This window comes from Quercus lobata, chromosome 6 (genome assembly GCF_001633185.2).
Source record: "Quercus lobata isolate SW786 chromosome 6, ValleyOak3.0 Primary Assembly, whole genome shotgun sequence".
Lineage (NCBI taxonomy): Eukaryota > Viridiplantae > Streptophyta > Magnoliopsida > Fagales > Fagaceae > Quercus > Quercus lobata.
Window position 1 is genome coordinate 28303889 of NC_044909.1, and position 24547 is coordinate 28328435.

At 36.5% G+C, this 24547-nt stretch overlaps 1 protein-coding gene across 1 annotated transcript; it reads right to left on the minus strand.

The window, feature by feature from the left end:
* Window positions 1-295: 295 nt before the first annotated feature.
* Window positions 296-24257, minus strand: LOC115949670 (15-cis-phytoene desaturase, chloroplastic/chromoplastic). The gene is made up of 15 exons (XM_031066959.1): window positions 24058-24257; window positions 23300-23612; window positions 23083-23215; window positions 22111-22199; window positions 18669-18726; window positions 17969-18124; window positions 17014-17162; window positions 15887-16006; window positions 7277-7490; window positions 7088-7190; window positions 3165-3212; window positions 2385-2430; window positions 1859-2046; window positions 1427-1589; window positions 296-699 (listed from the first exon to the last, which is right to left on the minus strand). The coding sequence occupies exons 2-15, from the start codon at window positions 23507-23509 to the stop codon at window positions 640-642; spliced, it is 1737 nt and encodes a 578-aa protein (XP_030922819.1). The 5' UTR covers window positions 23510-23612; window positions 24058-24257; the 3' UTR covers window positions 296-639.
* Between the last annotated feature and the right edge of the window lie 290 nt (window positions 24258-24547).

Here is a 24547-nt window from a genome sequence, read left to right on the forward strand (position 1 = left end):
TGGAACCAGGACAGATGAAAATCTAGCTACCAATGTTTCAACTGTTCCAAGCCTTGGCCACTATAAAGATGGTTCAATTGGATCCATTAACCCTTATACAACAAACTAGCTTAAGAAGATTTACTTCATTTTTTTAGTTTACCATTATCAACTGGCCTGAAAATGGTCACAGCCAAAAATTTTGCATCTATCGCAAAACATGTTCCAATATTCCACCTCTTTTTACTGAAGGTTCTCAGTTCAGTCACAGTTTCTTTTTCTTTTCCATCAAAAAATGTCTTTTTTTCATATTGACTCGTATACAGTGCATTACATTGCACATAAGGTACACCAGTTTAAGTACACAAACTGAATCGAATTTATTTACTCTCCTTAATTTCATTGTCTTTTAGATAGATAGTGGAGAAAATTATGTACACTTATAGCAAGATGAGCATCATATGAGGAACAAAAAGAAGATCCTATATCCAGAAAAGCTACAGAAATAGACAGCTCAATATGCTATCATCATGTATAGTACCCCAAGGGCTGAAAATATATCTTTAGTGTTGATATATCATTGATCCACGAGCCATAACTATTACTTAAATGATCCTCTTGAACCAAGGAAAAATTTACCTCCATTTGCAAAGATTTTTGTCAATAAACACTTGCTTGAGCCAACCTTGTTTGCCCCCGAGCTATAAGCAACTCATAATCCTGAGTATTTCAATATGAGGACAAAGTAGTTCATATAAGAACATTTAAAATAATAATAATAATAATTGTATTTATCCTTCCTTTTGTTTTAATTGTAAATGCATTTTCCTGGTTTTTATTTTCTACTTTTTTGCGTGCAGGGTGGGGGTTTGCCGAGGGACCAATGTGAAAATAAAGTTTTAGCATTTTGGACAAGGTTTGAGAGAAACTCTTCAAACTCTTTATATATTTTTTAATTAGATGTGAATTTTGAAAATTTAACTGTTAGATTGCATGTTCTTTATGTTCTTAACACGCATGTCAAATTTTGTTCAAATCGGATATCATTTACTATTTGATCAATAAATTTATTTTTTATGTTAATTTTAAACCACAAAAACTTGAAATCTAAACATTTGATTGATGACATAGTTATTAATCTTTGATCTTCTTCAAAATTTTGCAAGCATGAAGGATATGATAAGAACATGCAATCCAATAGTTTTCAAAATTTACATCCAATAAAAAGATATAGAAGTTTGAAAGGTTTCTCTCCAAACTAGTTATAATAAAGTCTAGCTATACAGCTGGGTCTTGTTAGGAAAACATGGTTCATGAACCCCCCCCCCCCCCCCTCTTTCTTCTTTTTTTTTTTTTTTTAACTACTATCATAATAAGCTAAAATCACCATTTCTCCATGAAGGATAACTAGAACACATTACCTTAGATCATACATATAAGAAATTACCTGTACAATAGCCTGAGCACAAAGCTTTCCTGACAGAACAGCACCTTCCATTGAAGCCAAATATTTTTGTTTTGTGTAGTCACCAGCTAAGTAAAACCCCTCAATAGGAGATCTTTGTAAGGGACGGCAAGGTTCACAGTCTGGGACAGTTTTGTAAACAGACCTGAGACAATTATTATTTAAGGTTACAGAAGGTGAATGGACTTATAGGTAATAATGAATATCCTACTAAAAAATTCAAATAAATAGTCTTTAGAAAACATGTCAAAAATTCAAATAAAATAGTCTTTATACAACATGTCACAAGTTTAATAATATTACTAGGTGCATTGCTTTAACCACATAAAAGGTACTGAATTCTCACTTCTATAATTTTCCATTATTTATTTAAGAGAACCAAAAGATTCCAAGTGTCAGGCCATGTATTCAAACCTTGGTGTTTTAACAACATGGTACTTCACAATCTTTGCTTTGCTTTGATCCGTGGAAATTTCATCGGGAAAGAGTCTTGCAAGTTCATTCATTGTAGCGTCAATAATGTCTGAGTCACTGCGTGAAATCCATTCTTCTGCAGGCGCAAAAACCAACTCCAGCATAGATTGGTTTGGGTTGTAATATTCCTACATACAACAAAAAATCATGAATTACAGAGTTTCCACATAGTAATGGAGGAGAATCAAATTAATCACAAAGCTTATAATTATGTCTCTGTCTGATCAATTCAGTGAAGGATACTGGTGAATTTTGAAAATTTTAAGATGCATATAGCGACATATTTAAGTGTTTTAATGGCCACTATGCCATGTAGGCATGCTCATGTACTTCATTTATTTGGTACAAACCAACCCAACACTTGACACAAGGTAACCAACAGTCCAATAATTTACCAAATATTCAAGGACATAAAAATCAGAGAAATAAGAGGGGGGCAGGGGAGAACAAAAGTACCAGCTTTTACCTTACATGTTACTGACATGTCAGCATACACACTGAGAAGTGGACTTCTGCAAGGGGAAAAAGAAAAGAACATAGCCAGAAATGAGATGCAGAAGAAACAATAACAGAATAATTAGCCTAATGGAAGTGTGTGTATGTTTTGGAGGGGAAGAGCGCCGCCCAAAAGAGGGGGGGGGGGGGGGGGGGGGGGGCGGGACCCTCCTCTCCCAACTCAGGCAACAGGGTAAAAGAGGGAAAACAAGATATCTAGATCTAAATTATTATAAACAGTTTACAGAATATTTTGCAAGTCCTATCATAACTAAGCAATCCTACCAAATTTTAAATTACCCAATGATAAATGTCCACCATACCCAAAAAAAAATTAAATAATTAAATGACAAAGATATTTTAGCTCTAGTAGTCAAGAATGACAGTAATACTGATTCCACATTTCTATGAGGAAAAAGAAACTTTTCATTATGCAACCTATATTAAATATTCTGAATTCCTTTATTTTTTCTTTTTCTCAATTTTGATCAGGAACATGCAATCAATAGTTCTTGAAGCCATGGCCTTATCATTCACAGTTTGTGTATATGGGAAGGTGTGATTTGAGCTTGAGAACATTAGCAATATTCTAAAACCTCAAAAGAATGATTCAAGAAGATTGCACATATCATTGCAAGACTAAGTTGTTCAGTAGCAAGGCTGGCAAAATCAGTGAGAGAAAAAATTAAGCAGAAAAGAAAGTATTCTCTCCACTAGACAACAAAATTGATGTAACAAGTATGAGCAGGACCTGCTAAACAGTAGGTGATCATAGGTGTTCTTCAGTTTTCTGTCAAACCTGCAATTGGTGAAACCATTGAGATAACATATTAATTATCACTGGCTGTGACATAAAGAGGATATAAATTGTCTCCAACCCAAAAAGCAACAGATTCATAGCATAACAAGGATTAATACATTTGTTAAACTTATTAAAAGAAAGTATAAAAATATCTGTGGGGCCTGAGGTTTGGAATCCCGACCCACTTCACACTAAGGGCCCAAAGCCCAAGCCGAGGAGCCTTATTGCCGAGGAGGTATGATGAAAACCCCTTAATGGCCCAAGAATGTAGCCGAGGATAACCTCACGCTCAACGCCTCATGAAATGCTTGAAGGAAAGGACAAAATCAGTACAAGAGCAGTACAAGCAAGAAAGCTGCCAAAACCCTAACGTGGAGCCCAGCACCTGACAAGCCCGTATCTCATACCATGCTATCCAGCTTTTCCCAACCACTCTGACGTGAGGATTGATAAGACGAGTAACCATCCCAAAGAAGGAGAAACTGACACGTAGATGAGGAAAGGAAAATGAATACTAGTATAAAAGAGAAAAGAGGGCTAGAGAGAAAAGGGGGGAAGAAAAGAGGAAGGCTGGTGAGAAGGTAATGTTCCTCGGACTTAGTCCGAGGAGCCAAACCTCTTAAACCAAACCAAGGTAAGGCTCAGCTATGCAGTCCAAGCATACCTTTGTATGATTTCTCATCAAACCGAGACCAAACCCCTGCCCAGCGCCCAAGGGCATGCCTTTCCAAACCCATTCTCTACAAATCATATTGTTTGGGCCCTTTATATACGAGCCCAAGGTCATTCCCGGGTCGTTAAAAATCGTGTCCCTACAATTGGCGCCGTCTGTGGGAAAGGCTTGCGCGTTGGCGCAGGTAGCGGTGGAGTCAACTTTCTAGCAAGCAGAAGTTCGTGGGGTTCCCTCCATTTCCGACGACATACAGTTGTTGCTCCGACATAAACTTCTGCTAGGGGCTACGCCTTGCAGTGCCAAGGGCGCGGGCATCTCTAGGAGCTTCTGGCCTCAAGCCAACTCTCCCCGCCCTGGTCTAGGGGTTTACGTTTGAAAAATAAACAAGTACAAAAGAAAGATCAAAAGTTTTGGACAGAACCAAGGCCTTGCATGGTCCTCGGACTCAAGCCTATGGGGAAACCAAGTACTCAAAAGAAAAACTTACAAGTTTTGGACAGAACCAAGGCCTTGCATGGTCCTCGGACTCAAGCCTATGGGGAAACCAAGTACAAGAGAAAGATCAAAAGTTTTGGACAGAATCAAGGTCTTGCATGGTCCTCGGACTCAAGCTTATGGGGAAACCAAGTACAAAAGAAAGATCAAAAGTTTTGGACTTTTGGACAGAACCAAGGCCTTGCATGGTCCTCGGACTCAAGCCTATGGGGAAACCAACTACTTAAAAGAAAAACTATGTTACATGAACCTTAGAATCCATCCGAGGAGAACTCCCCGTTAACAGTTGGGTTAATCCCTAAACTGCACGGATCCCCTAGTCTACCCTCGGATCCTCAATACCAAAGGGATTGATGCAATATAGAGCAATATGTTACCAAAAACACAATCGAAGTCCCTCACTACTCGGCTACCCTCTCGGACGAATTACTTAGAGTTCATCGTTCTCGGACATTTGTTTTGCAGGCATCGCATAGCACTCGGCCGTCATCCCGGTTAGTTTCAAAAGTTTAATTTATTGAGAATTACCATTACTATACTTGATAATGTCAGTAAGTTTAAACTAGTAGGAATTTGTTTTAAGGCATTTTTCTGCTCCAAATATCATTAAAGGCAAGCGTATATTTAATATTCATGCATAAAGTAGTTGTTGCAGAAAAGAAAAGTATTTAGAAAGAAATAAACTCCTCTTTTATTAAGACAAAGAAATAGTACAGTGTACAATGAAAAGCTGGAATAAGTTCATACTAAAGCTAATTACATAAGTGAAAAGAAAAAATACAAAAGAATGAAGATAAAGCCGAAAAAGAAGCACAGAGGAGAGGTTGGCTGCTGTTCCAAGATGCTGATTAAGGGAACCATTCCTCAATACTTTTACATGCCCATAACTCAGGCAGCCAAAGAACCCAACGTGGGGCCCGCACCGTTGAAGAAAAGGTGCAGAGAGCACCTGGCTTCGGGCTAGCGCCGCTGAAGAAAAGGTGCAGGGAACCCAACTTGAGGCCCGCACCGTTGAAGAAAAGGTGCCGGGAACCGGAAGTTGAGGAGCCCCCGCGAAAATTTGCCTGCGACAAGGCAGACGGTGCTGATGGCGGAAATTCCTTCTTCTGACATACCAAAAATCTGGCATGACCAGAACCTACTTCGGATTTTGACTGAAAGAGGGAGAAATACCATCTTCTCCCTGTCAAAACGGGGGACTGGCTTGAATCTGTGCCATCTCTGTTCGTACCATATCACCTTGAGGATTCGGTGCCTCTGAAGCGTGCGAAGACCTTTCATCCCCATCCACGCCTCAAACATCTTACTTTGAGGCAGAATGGCACTAGAAATGGAGATCGTGAATATGGAATAAGAAGTATGATTCTGAAGGGAACAGGAGAGTTCATGTGTAGGTGGAAGTGAACCCCTACCCTATTTATACACAGAGCAAACCGGTGGCATTTAATTTATGTAAATTTCCAAGGAACGCTATGGACAAGGCAGACTTGGCTCAATTTCCAACCTCATCCTCAGCCGTAGGATCTAAAGATCCTCGTGAAGGCGCGCCTCGAGTACCGAAATATCAAAGGACTCCGCGTGAATGAAAAATAAAGGAGTGTCCCTTGTTTTGACACGACTCCCATGTAAATGAAGAAGCACAAATAATAATAGAGTACAGGAATTGAGCAAGTCACGAGGTGGGCTCAGCATGACCAAAACCCTCTTTCCCAACTAAAGAGTCAGGAAGCAGGATTTTGAGGGGCTATTGTGGGGCCTGAGGTTTGGAATCTCGGCCCACTTCACACTAAGGGCCCAAAGCCCAAGCCGAGGAACCTTATTGCCGAGGAGGTATGATGAGAACCCCTTAATGGCCCAAGAATGTAGCCGAGGATAACCTCACGCTCAACGCCTCACGAAACGCCTGAAGGAAAGGACAAAATCAGTACAAGAGCAGTACAAGCAAGAAAGCTGCCAAAACCCTAACGTGGAGCCCAGCACCTGACAAACCCGTATCCCATACCATGCTATCCAGCTTTTTCCAACCACTCTGACGTGAGGATTGATAAGACGAGTAACCACCCCAAAGAAGGAGAAACTGACACGTAGATGAGGAAAGGGAAATGAATACTAGTATAAAAGGGAAAAGAGGGCTAGAGAGAAAAGGGGGGAAGAAAAGAGGAAGGCTGGTGAGAAGGTAATGTTCCTCGGACTAAGTCCGAGGAGCCAAACCTCTTAAACCAAACCAAGGTAAGGCTCAGCTATTCAGTCCAAGCATACCTTTGTATGATTTCTCATCAAACCGGGACCAAACCCCTGCCCAGAGCCCAATGGCATGCCTTTCCAAACCCATTCTCTACAAATCATATTGTTTGGGCCCTTTATATACGAGCCCAAGGTCATTCCCGGGCCGTTAAAAATCGTGTCCCTACAATATCCAATTCAAATAATTTCATTATTGCAGTAAAATAGATAAATATAATACAAGATTTCCTTCCCCAGCTGCAGTAAATAACATCTTCAAAAATTGAGAAATAAATCCCATTTCAGGAATTTGTTTGCCAAATCAGTTTTATATAAAACCAAATATACACTATATTTTCAACTGGGACCTTCTAACTCTAATCATGCATTATAGGGACTCAACACTTTTTAAGTGAATAAAATGGAATTGGAGAGAGCAACCTTTTTCTTTTAATTAACAATGGTAGAATCAGTCACTAACCATATGTGGACATTAATAACTGGAACTCCAACTAATTTCTTTAATCTCTGGAAATATGGAATCTCTTTCCAGTTTTCCGGCAAAAGAAGCTTCAGGATATCAACTGATTGGGACAAATAACAATATTAGGGAAGCTGGTATTAAAGCATGACAAAAATTATATGACTCCATATGAAGTTAGTAGTATACCCGGAGTAGCAAATACATAAGCATCTCCTTCAATCATGTTCCCATTATTCAGTAAAAAGCTTTTCACTGTTCCATCATTATTTAGCTCGATTTTTTGTATTCTTGAATTTAGTCTTACTTCACCACCTAGTGATTGAATATGATCAACAATTGGCATACAGAGTCTCTCTGGGGGATTACCATCCAAGAAAGCCATCTTGGAACCATTCTTCTCCTATACATGCATTTTTATAATTCATAAAGCAGCTAGTGTCAAGCTGTAAGAAGTTGTTTATTTCAATATCTACTACTTGTATTTTCAACATTATATATATTGATAGTACTCACCAAAATGATTATGATTCATCTATAAAATGCTACTAAATATTGACTCTAATATATCAGAATTAGCATTTCCCAATAAAGTCTAAGATTTATGTCCCAAAGCATTTAGTGTATGTTCACTTGAAAAGCCATTGGATTGATCTTTCTAAAATTGAAAAGGAAATGAAAATGAATTGTTAACTCCATCCAGCCCATGAGAAGATAAGTTAGAGGTTTCCATAATGGTTTTGGAATCCTATTTTGATTTGAAGAATAATAAAAAGGTGTCATAATTCCCATTACGAGTGGTAATCCCACATTGATAAGAAAAGAAGTAGACAGGTGTAATTAGTCCCTATAAATCAGGGACGGAGCTAGGATTTTTTGTTTTGGGGGGGCCAAATTGTGCTAGTAATATTAGTCAAAACAAACTCCCACACACATGCGTAAGCACAAATACAAATAAACCTTAATATTTTAATACTAGAGTATGTCATGATTTATAAATACACTGTATACAAACTTATCTTCTAAACTTTAATGAGTATACAAAAGTTGTTTAGTTTGATATTAGTCTGAAAAAAACCAAACAAAAAGAACATAGTATCTCCAATAAAAATTATTCTCATTGTAGATCTTCCATGGAATAAAATTATTATACTATTTTCATAGTTAAATTTTTAAAATTTTCATTTTCAATAAAAATTACAAAATTGTCTAGCAAAGTTAATAAAAAAATTTAATGGCCCCCCAAAGGGTGGCTGTAGCTCCGCCCCTGCCATAAATAGTGATGATATAGCTTTTGTTGTGAGTGTGGGAGTAAGAAGAAAATTTTTTTGTCTACTGTATTTAATGTGAGGGTGTGTGAGTAAGAAGAAAAAGTTTCTGTCTACTGTATGTTGTGAGAGTGCCTATGGGTGTATTAGGGATTTGGGTTTGTTTGCATTTGAGAGAGTTTGTGTGTGTAACTGTAATGCATATTGTTGATAGTGGACTTTGATTGGTTTTGTCCATAGATGCAAGTATAAAATTTTCCAAACTACATTAAATTATGTGCCTCATGGTGTTTACCTTTTATTGTTTTTGATTTTTTTTTTCACAACATATTGGTATTAGAACTATTGTTTAAGGATCCTAGAGATGAAAAGCACAAAGTTTGTGGTGGAGCTCTTTAATGGGGAGAATTAATTTAGTCTGGCAAAGCAGTGTCCATGATGCCTGTGTGCAGCAAGGATTGATTAAGGAGTTATATGAAAAGTCAAAGAAGCTACTATACCATGTCAGATAATGAATGAGAAGAAATTAAATGAAAGCAGTGCGTAACATATTTTGAGTCTCTTCCCAGAGGTGAAGTATGACTTCTTGATTGAGATTTCTCCCTAAGAATCATGGAAAAAGATAGAAAATGCATATATGTCAAAGTCATACGAAATTGATTGTACTTGAATAAAGAGCTATATCACTTGTATATGGAAGAAAGTACTGATGTTAAGAATCATCTTAATGATCACTTCTTAGTTATCAAGCATGGAAGCCAAGATTGAGGAGAATCAACTCCTTTTTTTGTAACCTCACTTCCACCTTCGTATGATACCATGGTGATTACAGTGTTAGTTGGAAAGGAGACACTCAAGTTAGAAGAGGCACAACAATTATGTTGGAACCAGAGAAGTTCAAGAAGACAACGAAAATTCTAAAGTTGAGATATTTGTGGTGAAGTATGAATCAAGTCACGATAGGAATACGTCAAATCTCTATATAATTGGAATTGAACTCTTGACTGTCCACTTTCATATACTTCCAAAAATAAAACCTATAATCAAATTAAAAATGATTTCATAATAAGGCAAATTAAGGATATAATGATAAATTGAGACATTTAAAATTCAAATTCCATAAAACTATGACACATTTTACACTTAAACGATAACTAAATAACTAATTGCCAATATAACTTAAAATTGTCCTCTCTCTCTCTCTCTCTCTCTCTCTCTCTCTATATATATATATATATATATATATAACTAATAGCCGAAACGTTTGACTTTTTATTGACCATTTCTCATTGCGCCACATGGCTACATAGATTAATGCCACGGGTACATTAAAAAAAAATAAAAAATAAAAAAACCTAAACGGTTGTATCTTTTCGTTTGATGGAAGTTTTAGTGATATTTTCAATTTTTAGAATCATTGTATTTAGTCATCATTTAAAATTTTTGTTCAACTCTTCCGTGCATCACACAGGTTAGCGACTAGTATATATATATATATATATATATATAATAAACAAATAAGAGCCTATGAGCAAGCACATAGCACATGCAAAAGGCTAGTAGGAAGAATTTGAAAGGGAGAAGTCCATAACAAAGTCTAGACCAAGGAAAAATATTAATGACATAGAGTATTATTAGTGCCATGAGATAGGATGTTATCTGTACTAATGCAAGAAGTTGAGACCTATGTTGAAAGAGTTTATGACATGAACTGATTGCCAAAGATATGCAAATGCAATGATTGTTAATTTGTTACAACAAAAAGTGGAGCAAGATAGTGCTGATGTTTTTTTAAGGTTAGAAAAGTCACATATTCAATTAAAAGTTCATGGATTTTAGGAATAAAGATTGGTTTGACACATGCTAAAAGTTTAGATGTTTGATGGGTATTAGAATTATGGTTAAATGATTAAATCCACCGTTTCCTAACTTACACTTTTGGGACAATTGGCAATCTATCATGGTATCATAGTAGGTGGTTGAGTTCGAACCTTGTCTTCACTTTAATTCCCATTTAAAAGTTAAAATCCTATGTGTGGGGCCTCATTTATTAAGAGAGATTTTTGGCGCACACGTGAAAGGGAGTGTTAGAGTATAAATTATCAAATTCACCCTTTCTAGTCGGCTAAAGCATTTGGGACAATCGGTAATTTATCATGTCTTTAGGTCGGTTGGATTCTTTGGACTTTTACAAGAGGCAGAGTTATGAAAGTTAGCAAAATTTCTTTGATGGTAAAGAAGGGAGAGAAAAACTCCAAGAATTTGTACAAGGTTATTGGTGACATGTTCAAAGATGGAGCACATGGTGAAGCAAAAGACAAAGAGGAGTCTTTGGTCAAAACACCATAGAGAGAAAGATAAGCATGGATGGAAGAAATTGAAGTTTATGGATAGTATAACAGAGATATATATATATATATATATATATTTGATAAGTAGATAGTATAACAGATATATTAATGAATCCAAGTTCGAACAAGAAGTTCACAAATTGCTTGAATTCAATTGATTGCATCACTCGTTTACATGGTGAAGCACCCCTACCCATAAAAGGCCTCCTGCAAAGGAAGTAGCCAAAAAGGTACTAGTGAAGACATCTCAGGAGTTGGATGTGGAGATTTATGTTTGGAGCTTCCATGTTGGTTTTGGAATCCCACATTAACTAGAAAGGATAATGAGTTACGAGAATTCCTACTAGCTTCCTCAGAGAGGCTTTCCTTTTCATTTTTTAAGAGAGACATTGTTTCCCTCTTGAAAAATGAAAAAGAATGATTAAAAAATAAAAATAAAAAGCAATTCTTGAAACCACTGGTAATCACAAGTAGTTATGTAGTCGTGTGTGGCATTGTTAGTTGGAGTAGAATTTGATGGGTACTTTTAAATTTCTTAATTTACCTTTGTACCCTTAATGATACAGGACAATCAGAACAAAACTAAACAACAGGAAAAATAAATGGATATGACCTAGGAGTCAACACTTAGGCCTGGTTTGGAGCCAGCACCAAGCGAGGAAACCACTAGGAGTCAGCACTTAAGGTAGATCTAGAGTCAGCACTAGACCAAAAGAAATACCAAATGACCATTTTTTTCATTCATCAAAATATCAATTATCTCTCAAGGAGTACAATAGGTTACTTATAAAGAATTGCTAAACCCTAATTCTAATTGGTTAGAAAACCCTAATTACCTTATTACAAAAATAACCTTGCTTCCAAAGTAAAATACTAATAGCCTAATAAACTACTAGAACCTAAAACATAAAAATACAATTGACTTGCAAACATTAATAATACTAAATAATAATCTTTTTACGTCTCCCGCATCATTCTCCTCTGGTTGGAGAAAACTCGACCTCGAGTTCTAAAGCGTTGAAGGATTAGGATGTTGACAAGTAATACTTACTTCAAGTCTGGAATCACCTTAGGGAGCATAAGGAAAAGAAAAACCTTGAATTCCACCTTGTCAAACTCTTCTAGAATAACAAAATCAATGTGTGGAATCAACATCATCTTATCTTGAACCATTGGAAGCACCATGTTATCCACTTTCTCCACTTTAGCAAATTGTTAGTCTTCATGCACCATGGAAGGCTGATCAAAAGCAGATTCATTAGCTTTCAATATCACATCATGTGCATCCTCTAACATAATGCTCTCTTTAGAAATCATCTCTTCTCCTTGCTGCTCTTCAATAGATTCGTTTCCTTGCACGCATGTTAAAGCAACACTTGTCGAGGCATTTACGTCTTTGTCAACATTAGACTTTAGTGTTGCTTGAGAATTCTCCACGACCAAGATATCATCATTATTGTTGTCTTCTATGGGGGCAGCAATAATTTCATTGTGATCAATTATCCTTAGTTTCCCAATTGAATCGGTTTGAGTCTTCATTTGCTTCATCTAAGTAATTATGTCTTGAACATCTTCCATGAGGGGAGGTCATGGGTGGACCTCTAAGTTGGGAAGGGGGGGTCATGGGTGTGGTTTGTGGAGAAGTATCCGAATGGGTTGGGAAGTTTTTTTAAAAAATGTCCAGTATAAGGTTGGGGTGGGGGATAGAGTGAAATTTTGGATAGACAGATGGTGCGGAGATCTTCCTCTCCATTTGGCATTTCCAACCTTGTACAATTTTGCTGCAAATAGAGAGGCATCCGTAGAATCATCTCTGATTTGTCAAGGAGCAGGGGATAGGAGAACTTGGGAAGTTCATTTCATTCCGGGTCCTAATGATTGGGAGGCAGATGTGGTGGATGATTTCTTTCGTTTCTTGGCTTCCAATTTACCTTCCGTGACTGATGGTGATCGTTTGAAATGGAGGTTGACAAATAATGGGGATTTTACTATCCGCTCTTTTTACCATAAGTTACATGGCTCCTTCTGTTGCTTTTCCTTGGAAAGGTATTTGGAAAGTTAAGGCACCCCGACGTGTCTCTTTCTTTGTTTGAACAGCCGCATGGGATAGGATCCTCCCGGGAGATATCTTGAGACTTAGGGGTTTTGATTTTGTTGACTGGTGCATTATGTGTCGTTGCTGTGGTGAGACAGTGGATCATTTGTTGTTACATTGTGGGAAGGCTTATCGGCTATGGTGTTTTGTTTTTAGGATTTTTGGGATCTCTTGGGTTACCTCATGTACGGTGAGAGATTTTCTATTTATTTGGTGGAATTGGTTGGGAAAGCATTCATCTTACATCTGGAACCTAGTTCTACTGTGTTTGATGTGGTGTGCTTGGAGGGAACACAATCGGTGGACGTTTGAGGATTTGGATAAATCTGAGGACCAACTGCTTGCTCTCTTCTCTGGTTCTCTTTTTGATTGGGCTAGGGTTTGGGGACTCACATCTAGTGACTCTATTCCTTTATTCCTTAGCTCTCTTCTTCTTTGTATTTATTGACTTTTTATGTTTTTGCTTTTTCTTCTTTTTTGTAATTCTGTTCTGCTGCTGCTATTTTGCATCTAGTGGTTTTTTTCTAATATACTTTTTCTTACCTATCAAAAAAAAATCTTCCATGAGCTTTTCAGATAATTCCTTTAATTCGGTAGATTGTTTAAAAGTGCACTGAGGACATGAAATGGGATGAGGATTTATTGTATTTGCTTCAACTTGAAAAGTACCAAACTGAGATTGGGGTAGATACTTAGCTTGAAAGTATGGTGACAAATACTCATCACAAAACTTTTCTTTCATATCTTCCCACACACTAATGGCAGGTTCATACTTTATATAGCGGAAATATTCAAGATCCTCACAAAACATTTGTGCTTCACCTCTTAACTTCAACTTTGCATACCTAACCTTTATGCTACCCGCAAAATTTGCTTGCTCAAAGAATTGTTCCATCCCATTCATTAGGCCTATCCAAGTTCAACCGTGTACTTGACCCACCCGAATTTTCCGACCAACCCGATTCGGAAACCGCCCGATCCGACTCCCATGATGGGTCAGCAATGGTTTCTGAGGTATCCAACCCGATTCCGGCGGGTTGGTTGGCAGGTCCTTGCATCTAAACCTGATTTCAACGGACCCGACTGATTCTACCACCAAAAAGGCCGTCGATCCCCACCATATATGCGATTTCTCAGTCCGATCTTGCCATATCCGGCATGATCTTGTAGAGATCAAGTGAGATCTCTTCGAGATCCGGCGAGATCTCACCATACAAGGCCAATTTTCGGCCAGATTCGCCTAATTTCAGCCAGATCTGCCCAATTTCCGGCCAGATCCGACCCCGACTAAGACTCGACCACTTCCAGCAAAGAACCATCTGATCCAACCCGACTCTCTGACCGGTTGGCGGTGGGTTTGAAAGTTGGTAACCCAACTTGGTCGGGTCAGTTGCGGGTTGGGCACAAACCTGAACCGAACCAACCCGTGGTTACCCCTACCATTCTTCCAATTGACAAAATCCCGTGGATTAGTTTTATAACCATCAAAATAAGGTGCTTCGAATATTACCATAGCTCATTGGGCAAAAAGATTTTGCGAACTTGACTTGCTAAGTATGGCCCACTAAAGAAGGGATTGTCATGGCATTAACCAAATAAAGCTTCACTGTTTGAAGTTTGAACACTAATAGAAAAACCAATGCATCCATGTGGACTGGACTGAAGGCCCAGATTTGGTTTTTTTTTTTTTTTGGTATGCACGTAAAGAAACTAAAGAAGAATCTTAAATGAAAAGTTGAGTCCACTAAAGATAGTAAGAGAACCTGGCCCTTGTGATGGCGGCTAAGCATACCAGGCCTTACATGGAGTTGGTTGTTCACAGGCTGGAGGACTTGACCCCCTTTTTGTTTTTTTTAACGACTAAAAAGCCAAATACACCGTGGTGTGGATTGGTAACAACAAAACGAAGCTTCAGTCCCAATAAGTGCAATGGTTCGATAGCTGCGTCGGGTGAGATGGAGAGCTTCAGAACCAGCAAAGTCATTAGCAGACAAAATATTGGGATGTCGGTCTGGTGTCACTGACTATGAAACTAGAGGTCGCTGGTGCGATAGGGATCCACTGCTAGCAACGTATCCAGCAGTGGTTTTGAAGGATGGCAACTGTAGTTATTTTTTGCTTGGCTAGGAAATCTAGTTCACTGTAGTGGCTGGTATTCCGATGGTTAGAAAATAATGACTGCACTGGATTTTTTTTTTTTTTTTTGGTGTGATTTTTCTGGTTCTAGGTTGACTGCGGTGATGCTTCAAACAGATCGATGTTTGCTCTGATACCAAAATTGACGCAGGACAACCAAAACAAAACTAAACAACAGAAAAAATAAATGGATATGACCAAGGAGTCAGCACCTAGTGAGGAAACCACTAAAAGTTAGCACCTAGGGTAGACTTGGAGTCAACACCAGACCAAAAGAAAGACCAAATAATAATAATCTTTTTGCATCATCACTTAATTAGCTTATTCTTAAATCATTTTCAATTAGGTAATAGGGTTATTTCTGGAAGTACAAAAAGTGGACACTAAAGAAAGATGAAGGTGTGCTAGTATATAGAATGTTGTTGCAAATTTTGTTGTAAATGTAAGAGATAGAAGATAGTTTTGTCTAGTATGTTAATGTGATAGCACCTTAGATGTAGTGGGGATTTGAGTTAATTCATGTTTATGAGAGTTTGTAAGCATAATTGTAATCTCTATCATAAATAGTAGAATTTGGTTGGCATTGTATGTGGATTTAGACATAAAGTTTGCCAAACTATATTAAATTTAATGTCTTGCAATGTTTACATTTTATTGTTTTGCGTATTCTCATAACATGAATGAAACAGAAAACAACAGTTCTAGCATGCTTGGAGAAAAGAAAATGTTTCATTAGAAAGAGCTAACATATACATTTATATGTATGCACCTAAGTGATACCACTATCACTTCAATCAGGGAAAATTTATATTCAAATTTGGGTCTGGCAAAGGATGTATGAGTACGTCAAGAGTATTAACGCATGAATGCATGTGCAAACCTATCTTGCATCTAATAAGATGTTATGGTTTTGCAGTACCTTATTAAGAGTAAAAAAAAATGTGAATACCTGAAGAAACCTATTCAAAGCAATCAATATGCATTGCATTGAAAGTTCATCGGGGTTAATGAAGTTTAGCGCCTTTGACATGGCTACAAATACCTCATCAGTTACACGATCAGGTACTCCCTGAAATTAGGAAAAAACCATTACATATTGCAAAGTATATACCAACATCATAGGCTTCTTTTTTAAGAAGTTCTTGCCCCATGGAGAGAAAAAAAAGATTCAAAACAATGATTCTAATTTTTCTTATTCCCCATTTTAAAGAAATATTTATATGATTTTCTTTGGGTTTGAAATTTCTAGAAGCTTAGGGCACTCCCATTATTTTGTCCACTACAGTGACACAACATTACCCACACATGCCTCTTCTGACACCAACCAGTATCTCCTATCCTAAGATTTCATTTCAGTATAAACAAATGGAACATCAAGCTAAAATTTGCAGACAGACATATAACATACATGTAAATACAGATATGGGGTATTGAACACAGCAGCTCCAAAAATGTCTAGCATAACATTTACTGGCATCAAAATGGTTCATATACATGTTACTTTACAAAGTAATGGAAGTTTTAACTTTTAAACCTATATGTGTGTGTGTGTGTTAAAAATAATAAATAAATAAAAGACAACAGGTAGTAAAAGTCCCGCCTATAATAGCCTCAGCATTGTTTGCAGACCCAAAAACAACACTGCCTACAATTATTCTTCTCAGTAGTATATATTTAATTGTCCATTTTCGAACAGTTTATTTATCTTTTTGCGGAAAATTTTCTGCTTAAAGGGTGCTAAAGTGTACTTGTACTTTCAAAAAGTGAGATTTTAAAAAGCTGTATATAAAAGCTAAAAAGCAAAAAGCTAGCTTATAAGCTAGTCCCAAACACATATTCATAATAGCATTGAGATTAATCCACTTGTCTCAGTTCAAACCTTTGCAATTAAAGGACCAAAGACTATGTTTGGTCTAAGGAAGCTGATAAGAGATAAACGAAACAACATCAGCATTGACACGTGAAATTGTGTTGAGGAATGAGGAGATGAAAGGAAGTCCAGCATAGTTACAGGAGAGAGTCCAGAAAAATGTGGACTACAGTTATTAACCCCAAAACAGTGTAAGATTTGTATACCTGCTTTCTCATCCACTCTTTAACAGTTAAACCATCTTGAGCTTCAACATAAGCCTGTCCACCAAGCATTGCTGGCAAGAGTCCAATCGCAAACTTGACTTTATCTGGCCAAGTCAGCATCTCATTGTTCTTCAAGATAGCCCATATTCCTGGCCATTACATTCAGAATAAATATTCAACAAACTTATGGTTGATTATTACATAAAATACTTTTAGCAACTAATCAAGAGAATAAATACTATCTAAATATTTGGGGTCGTCTCACAACAATGTGGGTCCCATGCAACAAAATCAAGAAATGATATTCACCATCCAATGAGCGATCATTATTGCATATATTCGCCACCAAAATATGTAATAATTATTGCACAATATTTTAAGTCCTCTTATGTGAAAAAAGCATTGAGTCCAACGGCTGCATCGGGGCATCGTTTTAATTTATAAACTCCAAATATTAATTAGACTTCATAATTTTTTAATCCTCATATACAAAGTATAATGCATTGCATGAATATCCTTATAGTTGTTCATCAGTTCTGAACTTCATTACACTCAAGTTGTAAGTTAACGATATATCAAGGATTAATATAATAACAGCTGAAATATCATCATCACGAGAAAAGGTTGGAAAAGCATTCTCAATTGGGTCATATTTTTGGCACAGAAATTCTAACTACCAGTTTTATGCATCAGGTAAGGCGCCTCAATGCAAGCAATATGTGCTATGTTTCCAATTATGAGTTTACCAAACTAACTGACATTTGCATAAAAAGTGCAGCGAGAGTGAGGGCAGATTTAGTTACATAAATGGGAATACAAGCTTTTTGATTAATTCAAAACCACGGGGTAATCATCATATAATGAAAACAACAATTTTTCCATGGGGACAAATTTTGATAGTTGTTTTAACAAATATATGCACCTTAACCCTTATAAGTGGAAATAAAATGCTTACCATTTAATGGTGCAGGAAGAACTTCAGGAAAATCAAATCGGCTGAACTCTCCCGGCTTATTTGGCATTGCAAAAATCATAGAATGCTCCTTCCATTGCAACCGATCATCAATACCAAGTTCTCCGAACAGATTCTGCACATTTGGGTAAGCCCCAACTAGCCCACAAGGAAAAATAAAAATAAAAATAAAAAACCTAATTTTGTAATGATATATAAGGTTAATTTTAGAACATCTAAGTGGAAGATGGACAAAATGAGTTAAATAATTTTTTTTTGATAAGTACAAAATGAGTTAAATAATTGAAAATTTATCATAAAGGCAAACATCTAAAAAAATCATAATGATGATACTGAAGTAATAACTTATTACTATTTCACATCATTAATTATGATTGTTGTTATAAATGATATTTTTACTACCTATAAAAAAATTGATATTGAAGTAAGAACCAACAACAACACAACAAGCCTTAATCCCAAACTTTTGGGGTTAGCTATGGATCCTCAACAAATTAGTTAGGGTTGGCCCCATGTATTCTTTTCCTCAATTTTATTTTATCCAAAGTAAGAACCATAAAGTAAAAATGCAAAAACACTCATGAAAGCACTCAAACTTGGTGGTTTCCTCCTAGTTAAAAAGTATTGAAACAAAAATAGATTTAGAGTCACAAATTGCAAACTAAAAAGTATTAGAACTTACAGAATATATGTAATCCAGTCTCATACCAGTCTCCATCGTTATCTTTCCATGCAGCCACCTATAGGAAAAAGGTCAAACTTTAATACGCTAAAGCATATCCCTAAACTAGAGATGGAACAGTCAAGTTGGAAGCTAAAATTATTTTATAGTAACCCTGCAAATTAGTTCTGATTGCTTATACCTAAGAATTAATAACAACAATCTACTTCGGTAAGAGTTTTATTACTAAATTTAGACATAACAAATAACTTGTTAAAGCCCAATGAAATTTTAAACTTAAGAGAGAGAGAGGGAGAGAGAGAGAGAGAGAGAGAGAGAGAGAGAGAGTAGGGAGAGGACGAAGAGGAGAGAAGAGGTCAAAATAGTTGGTTCATATCATTATATAACCTTTACTTAATTGATAGTCTATGTTACATGCCAACCAAAGATAATGAAGCCAAGATTTGGTGCAAGCCTTTATACAGAATATATGGCAAGCAATGCATAATTTTTCAGATTTCATAAATGAGACACAGAATTGCCAGATGTCAAAAGCAATGCTAATTTTTTCATATTTCATAAATGAACTTAAGCATTAGATTTTCCATTGCAAAGATGCTCTTATACATGGGCAATAGTCAGGATCAGCCGGCTCTCTTGCATGTTGATCACTTTTTGGCCTCAACGCAGTGGGAAGTGCATTAACCTCACATAATCCAAAGGGTACTACCGCAAAGTGGACCACCATCATATTTTTCTGGACCATGGGAGATTACAAAAGGAAAAGCCCCATTCCAATTTGAAAATATTTGGCAACAGGGTCCAGCCTTCATTGATAGGGTGAGGGATTGGTGGAGCAGTTATAGTATGATGGAACCAACCAGCTTCATAATGGCCAAGGATCACATCAGTTGAAGGAAGAATGGAAGAAATGGATCAATGAGAGTTTTGGTGACATAAGGATACAAAAAAGTAGAGCCTCAACTGACTTATTGAAACTAGATATGAAGGAGGAGGAAAGTAGCTTAAGTACGAAGGATAGGAGGAGAGACAAGTTAGAGAGCCAGATAGAGAAAAATAAATAAATAATAAAAATTGCACTTTTGGAGAAACTAGCTAGAGACAAAAATCTAGGGCAATATGGCTTAAAAGAGGGGGGGAAGAATACAAAGTTTTCACTGGGCACTAGGCATTCAAACTTTAATGGGAATGTTAAACTGGATGGAAGATGCTAAGGGAGGATAATGAGATTAAAGATGGCATCATCATAGTCTACCATTTTAGTATGAGAAATCTGCTGATTGGAGATTGTGTGGATGGTGTTGAGTTAGCTACATTTGAGGGGAAGATAGAGAGTGGCACAAGACTTAAGTCATAGTTTGACTAAGCAGAAGTTCTTTTTGCTATAAAGAATATGAACAAGGCTAAGGCACAGGTACCAGATAGCATCACCAAGCTTTCTATCAAAGATGTTGGAACATGGTTAAAGAGGATGTGCTCAAATATGCTCAATTGAGTTAGCAATCTTCACTTGTTAGAAAAATGTTGGACATGGATAGAATCATGTATTTCTTCAGTCAAACTCTTCATTCTCATAAATGGGAGCCTCGGAATTCTTCAGCAGGGGCAGTTTACGGCAAGGAGATTCATGATGACCACGTTTGTTCAATTTTGTTGTGGAGGTGCTTAACAGAATGATAAAAAGAATAGTTACAAGAGGGCATTTGTTGGGGTTTACCAAAGATAGGAGCAATGGAGATACTTTAACGATATATTATTTATTATTTATAAATGATAGGATTATATTCTGTGGTGAAGATATGGAGAAATTAGAATGTGAGGGCATCCTGTTACTTTTTTTAAGCAGTGACAGGGTTAAGGATGAATTTGACTAAGAGTGAGTTAGTATTGACAGAGATAATATCTACAATGGAAGGTTAACATTGGCTATGGGATTCAAACTCATTACCTAAGACTTATTTGGGCTTCTAGGATCTCACATTAAGGCCACAGTTTGTGTGGAATGGCATTAGTGAGAAAATGGAGAGGTGTTTAGCAGGGTGGAAAAGATTATACCTCTCAAAAGGGGGCAAATTACTCTAGCAAAAAGTGCTTCGTCCAAGTTGCCTATTTATTTTTAAGTCTCTTTTCACTATGCCAATAATTGTTGCTAGTAGACCGGTTGAAATTACAGTGGAGTTTCTCTAGGGGGGGAAAGGGAAGGAGGAAAAAAAAAAAAAAAACATCCTGTAGAATTGGAAAATTTCTACTACCCCATTATGTGCAGGGGGGTTGGGTATCAAGTTGTCTACTTTCAATCAAGCATCATTAGGAAAGTGGTTATAGAGATTCACTCAAGAGAAGAAGCATTTTTGGAGGAAATTGATGGGAGCGAAATATGGGAAATGTGTAAAGAGATGTTCATCATAGCCTATTCAACACTCATATGGGTTTGAATTTTTGCAAGGCAATTAAAGCTGGATGAGACTCATTCCTTAGATTAGTTGGATATGTTGTTGTCAATAGTAAAAGGGTAAGGTTCTGGTGTGATTCTTGGTGTGCAGATAGGGACCTAGCAACTTTATTTCCATAGCTATTTCAGTTAGCTATTAATAAAAGATGATATGGTCTCGGATTACATGGAGACACATGATGGGGAAGTCACTGAATCCTCTTTTTTTGAGGTTAGCCCAAGATTGGGAGCTGGAAGCATTTGCAATTTTTTTTAATTGCTTTATACAACCCGGATCCAAGAGGCCACAGGTGTTAAGAGGTGCTGCCTGTACAAATATTCCTTAAAAGGGTTTTTGGAGGGTAAAGAGAAGGTAGCTTCTTTTGAGTGGAGTGCAACACGCGGGAAATTTTTTACAATGGATAATCTTATTAGAAGAGGTATGGTGTTGGAAAACATGTGTATTATGTGTAACACTAGTGAAAAATGTGGATCATTTGCTATCACATTGTCCAGTAGCATTGGAGTTATGGAATTTTATATTTGTAGCTTTGGGTGATACCAACGGTGGCAGAAATATTGCTTCAGCATCGGCGTTGAAATTCCAAGACTTTCAAGAAAAGAGTTTGGAACACTACACCTGGTGCTTAATATGAAATGCATGGAGGGACAGGAATGGGAATAAATTTGAAGAGTAAGAACCATATAAAGAGATTTCAATCTCAGTTTGTAGGATCTTTATTGTATTGGCCATTCTTGGATGCAAGTAGACCAACTGTTTATGATTTTTTTGATACATTGCATTTGTAATTTTTAGCATGGAAACTTTGGGTATGCATCCTTTACCAATGATTCCATCAATATTTCTCTCATTATTTAATGAAATTTTTATTACCTATCAAAAAATATTCTAGTTTTTGAAAGTGACAATCAAGGCAAAAATGAAGAACAAGCACCAGTTTGTTGTCAGCTGATTGAAAAAGTGGGACAAAAACAGAGCAGCATAAAAACCTTTCCTCCTAGTACATCTCTTGACTCCAATAGTATAGGTTTGTGACCAGCATCTGCCAAATACTTTGCAGTAGACAAACCAGCCAAACCTGCAATAATTTGTAAAATTATAGTCTACAGTGCACCAATTAAGGGAAATTAAAAAAAGAATTCTAATCATCCATTAAGCTAGCATTATTTGATCTCCCAAGAGTAATGTAACTATATTTATGAAAGCCTACCAATCACAGAAAAATGTCAAAAAAGGAGGAAAACATTCAGAAAAAGAGGAAAACTTTTATAACTTTAGACAAAACTCAACCCTAATCAAATAAGGTCGAAATAATAGATCCCAACCAACCAGAAATTAAGCATGCAAAGACTCACACTTATGTCAACCCAAAAGGTATTTCCACACCTGACAGCTTTTACTACAAAATATTTCAGATATCAAGCTCGAAACAAGCAGAATCCATTTCTATGAATATTTTGTGAGGTGTTCTAGAGGCTACTCTTAAAAAAATAATAATAAATTAAAAAAAAAAAAACACAAACACACAAATGACATCACAGGCATAAAATTAATCACTTGATAACACGAAAATTTTTATATCCATGTACTTTGGATTTACATCAAGATAGCAAGTAACAACATAAGCCCAACAACCCCCTTTAGCACATACATGTTCATGAGCCTGAGTAAGAGAAGGAGAGAGCATCAATTCAGGATGACAACAAACAACCAAAATCTGAAAGATGAAAATAAAAACAAAATCCATTCACTACCAAAAAGACAAGAACGTGTTATGATGATTGAACACCAATAATATAAGATATTGGAAAACCTAGATCAATAAAAGAAAAAATTAGGTAAATTCAACTAGAATAAGCACAAAGACTCAAAGAGTTATTCCAATTTAACAGATACAAGTTTGATATTCTAAACTAAAGAGTCAAAAAGAATATATCCAGATATATATATATATTCCTCACCTGCACCAGCAATTACAACTGTTAGGGGTTTAGATGGACGAGCAGATGCACGAAAGGAAGAAGACAAATAAGCAGCCTCTAAGAAATTAACAGTATTCTCAAGCTCTGGTCTTGGAAAGTCCATACATACTACCTGCATTATTAACAAATAACTAATTTTCTCTGGCAACTTAGTGAGAAGTATTTTGAAACCAAACCTCCAAATCACAAAACGAACCTGCAAAGGAGAGACACCCTTCCTCGGCCTCAATCTAATAGCCTTTGTATGTGGAATTCTCAAACTATGGCCCATGGATTCACAACCTCCAAATGCTAATGCATTGGTTTTCACTGAATTATTAAGAAACCCACATCTCAGAGTTTGATTTCCTGTCAAAGTACTTTGGCAGCTCAAGTTTGCAGCCGAAACAAACCCACCAATGGTCATTTCACCAAACGCAATTTCCAAATTAGGGTTTTTTTTTTTTTAAATAATGTATTTGACACAAAATTCAACAAACAAATAGTTTCCAACTTCAACTGTGAAGACCCTGCAAAATAACCATACCAAGGAATTGAATTTCACGCAAATAAAATATTCAAATAATCTAGTAAAAGCGATGAAGGCAACCCATAATCATTTTCAATGTTTAGTATATATCAAGTACTGTTTGGACAGAATTTTCAAAGACGCTTAAAACTAATTAAGCATCATTTCTCAGCAAACCAAATACCCAAAAAGAGAAACAAACAAACAAACAAGTATTGCATACGAAGAAAACCCAAAAAAAAAATTCAAGTACTAGATAAATAAAAAACCACAATCAAAATTCCAGAAGTTATGCTCAGGCTCTTTCTGATTGGCTAGAGTTTGAAAAAGTACTTTATTTATTTTTTCTTGATTTGACAAGTTCAAACAATTAAAGATAATGAAAGAAACTTCAAGTATTGAAAGAAGAATGGAAATGAAGATTAAATAAAGTGAGCTTCAGTTACCTTGAGCAAAAGGGATAGTACTGGTGTCTGGTAGTCCAATTCAATTCCAGAGGAGAGAGAGAGAGAGTAGTTAGTTTAGTTTGTGGTGATAAATAGTGATAACTGATAAGTGAGAGTGCGTTAGGACATACGTAAGTGGAATTTGCACTACTTTTGTATCGGTTTGGCTGTTTTCATTTTCATTTGGGTTTGGTCACCATTAAGAATATTCTTCAATGGACAAATTATAGATGCATCAGTCCATGTGTCAAGCACTCAGCGCCCGCTCTTGCTCCTTGTCCGACGGTAATAATCTTTCTGAGAAAATGGAATAATCAATTACTACTATAACTTTTTATTATAAAAATGAGTAAATACATCTATTTTGAAAATCTAACCGGTGTATTTCATATTTTTTATATTCCTAACATGCATGTTAAATTTTGTATCAATCAAATATTATTTACAATTCAATTCATATACTTATTTTTTATGCATAATTTTAGGCTAT

What these genes read in the sequence shown, in the direction of transcription:
- LOC115949670 (XM_031066959.1), bottom strand. Translation starts at nt 23,509, where the DNA reads ATGACCATTGGTGGGTTTGTTTCGGCTGCAAACTTGAGCTGCCAAAGT. An exon ending in AGGGTGTCTCTCCTTTGCAG is followed by an intron (nt 23,216 to 23,299) that starts GTTCGTTTTGTG and finishes TTAATAATGCAG; the next exon opens with GTAGTATGTATGGACTTTCC. An exon ending in TCTTCCTGCACCATTAAATG is followed by an intron (nt 17,163 to 17,968) that starts GTAAGCATTTTA and finishes TGTAATGGCCAG; the next exon opens with GAATATGGGCTATCTTGAAG.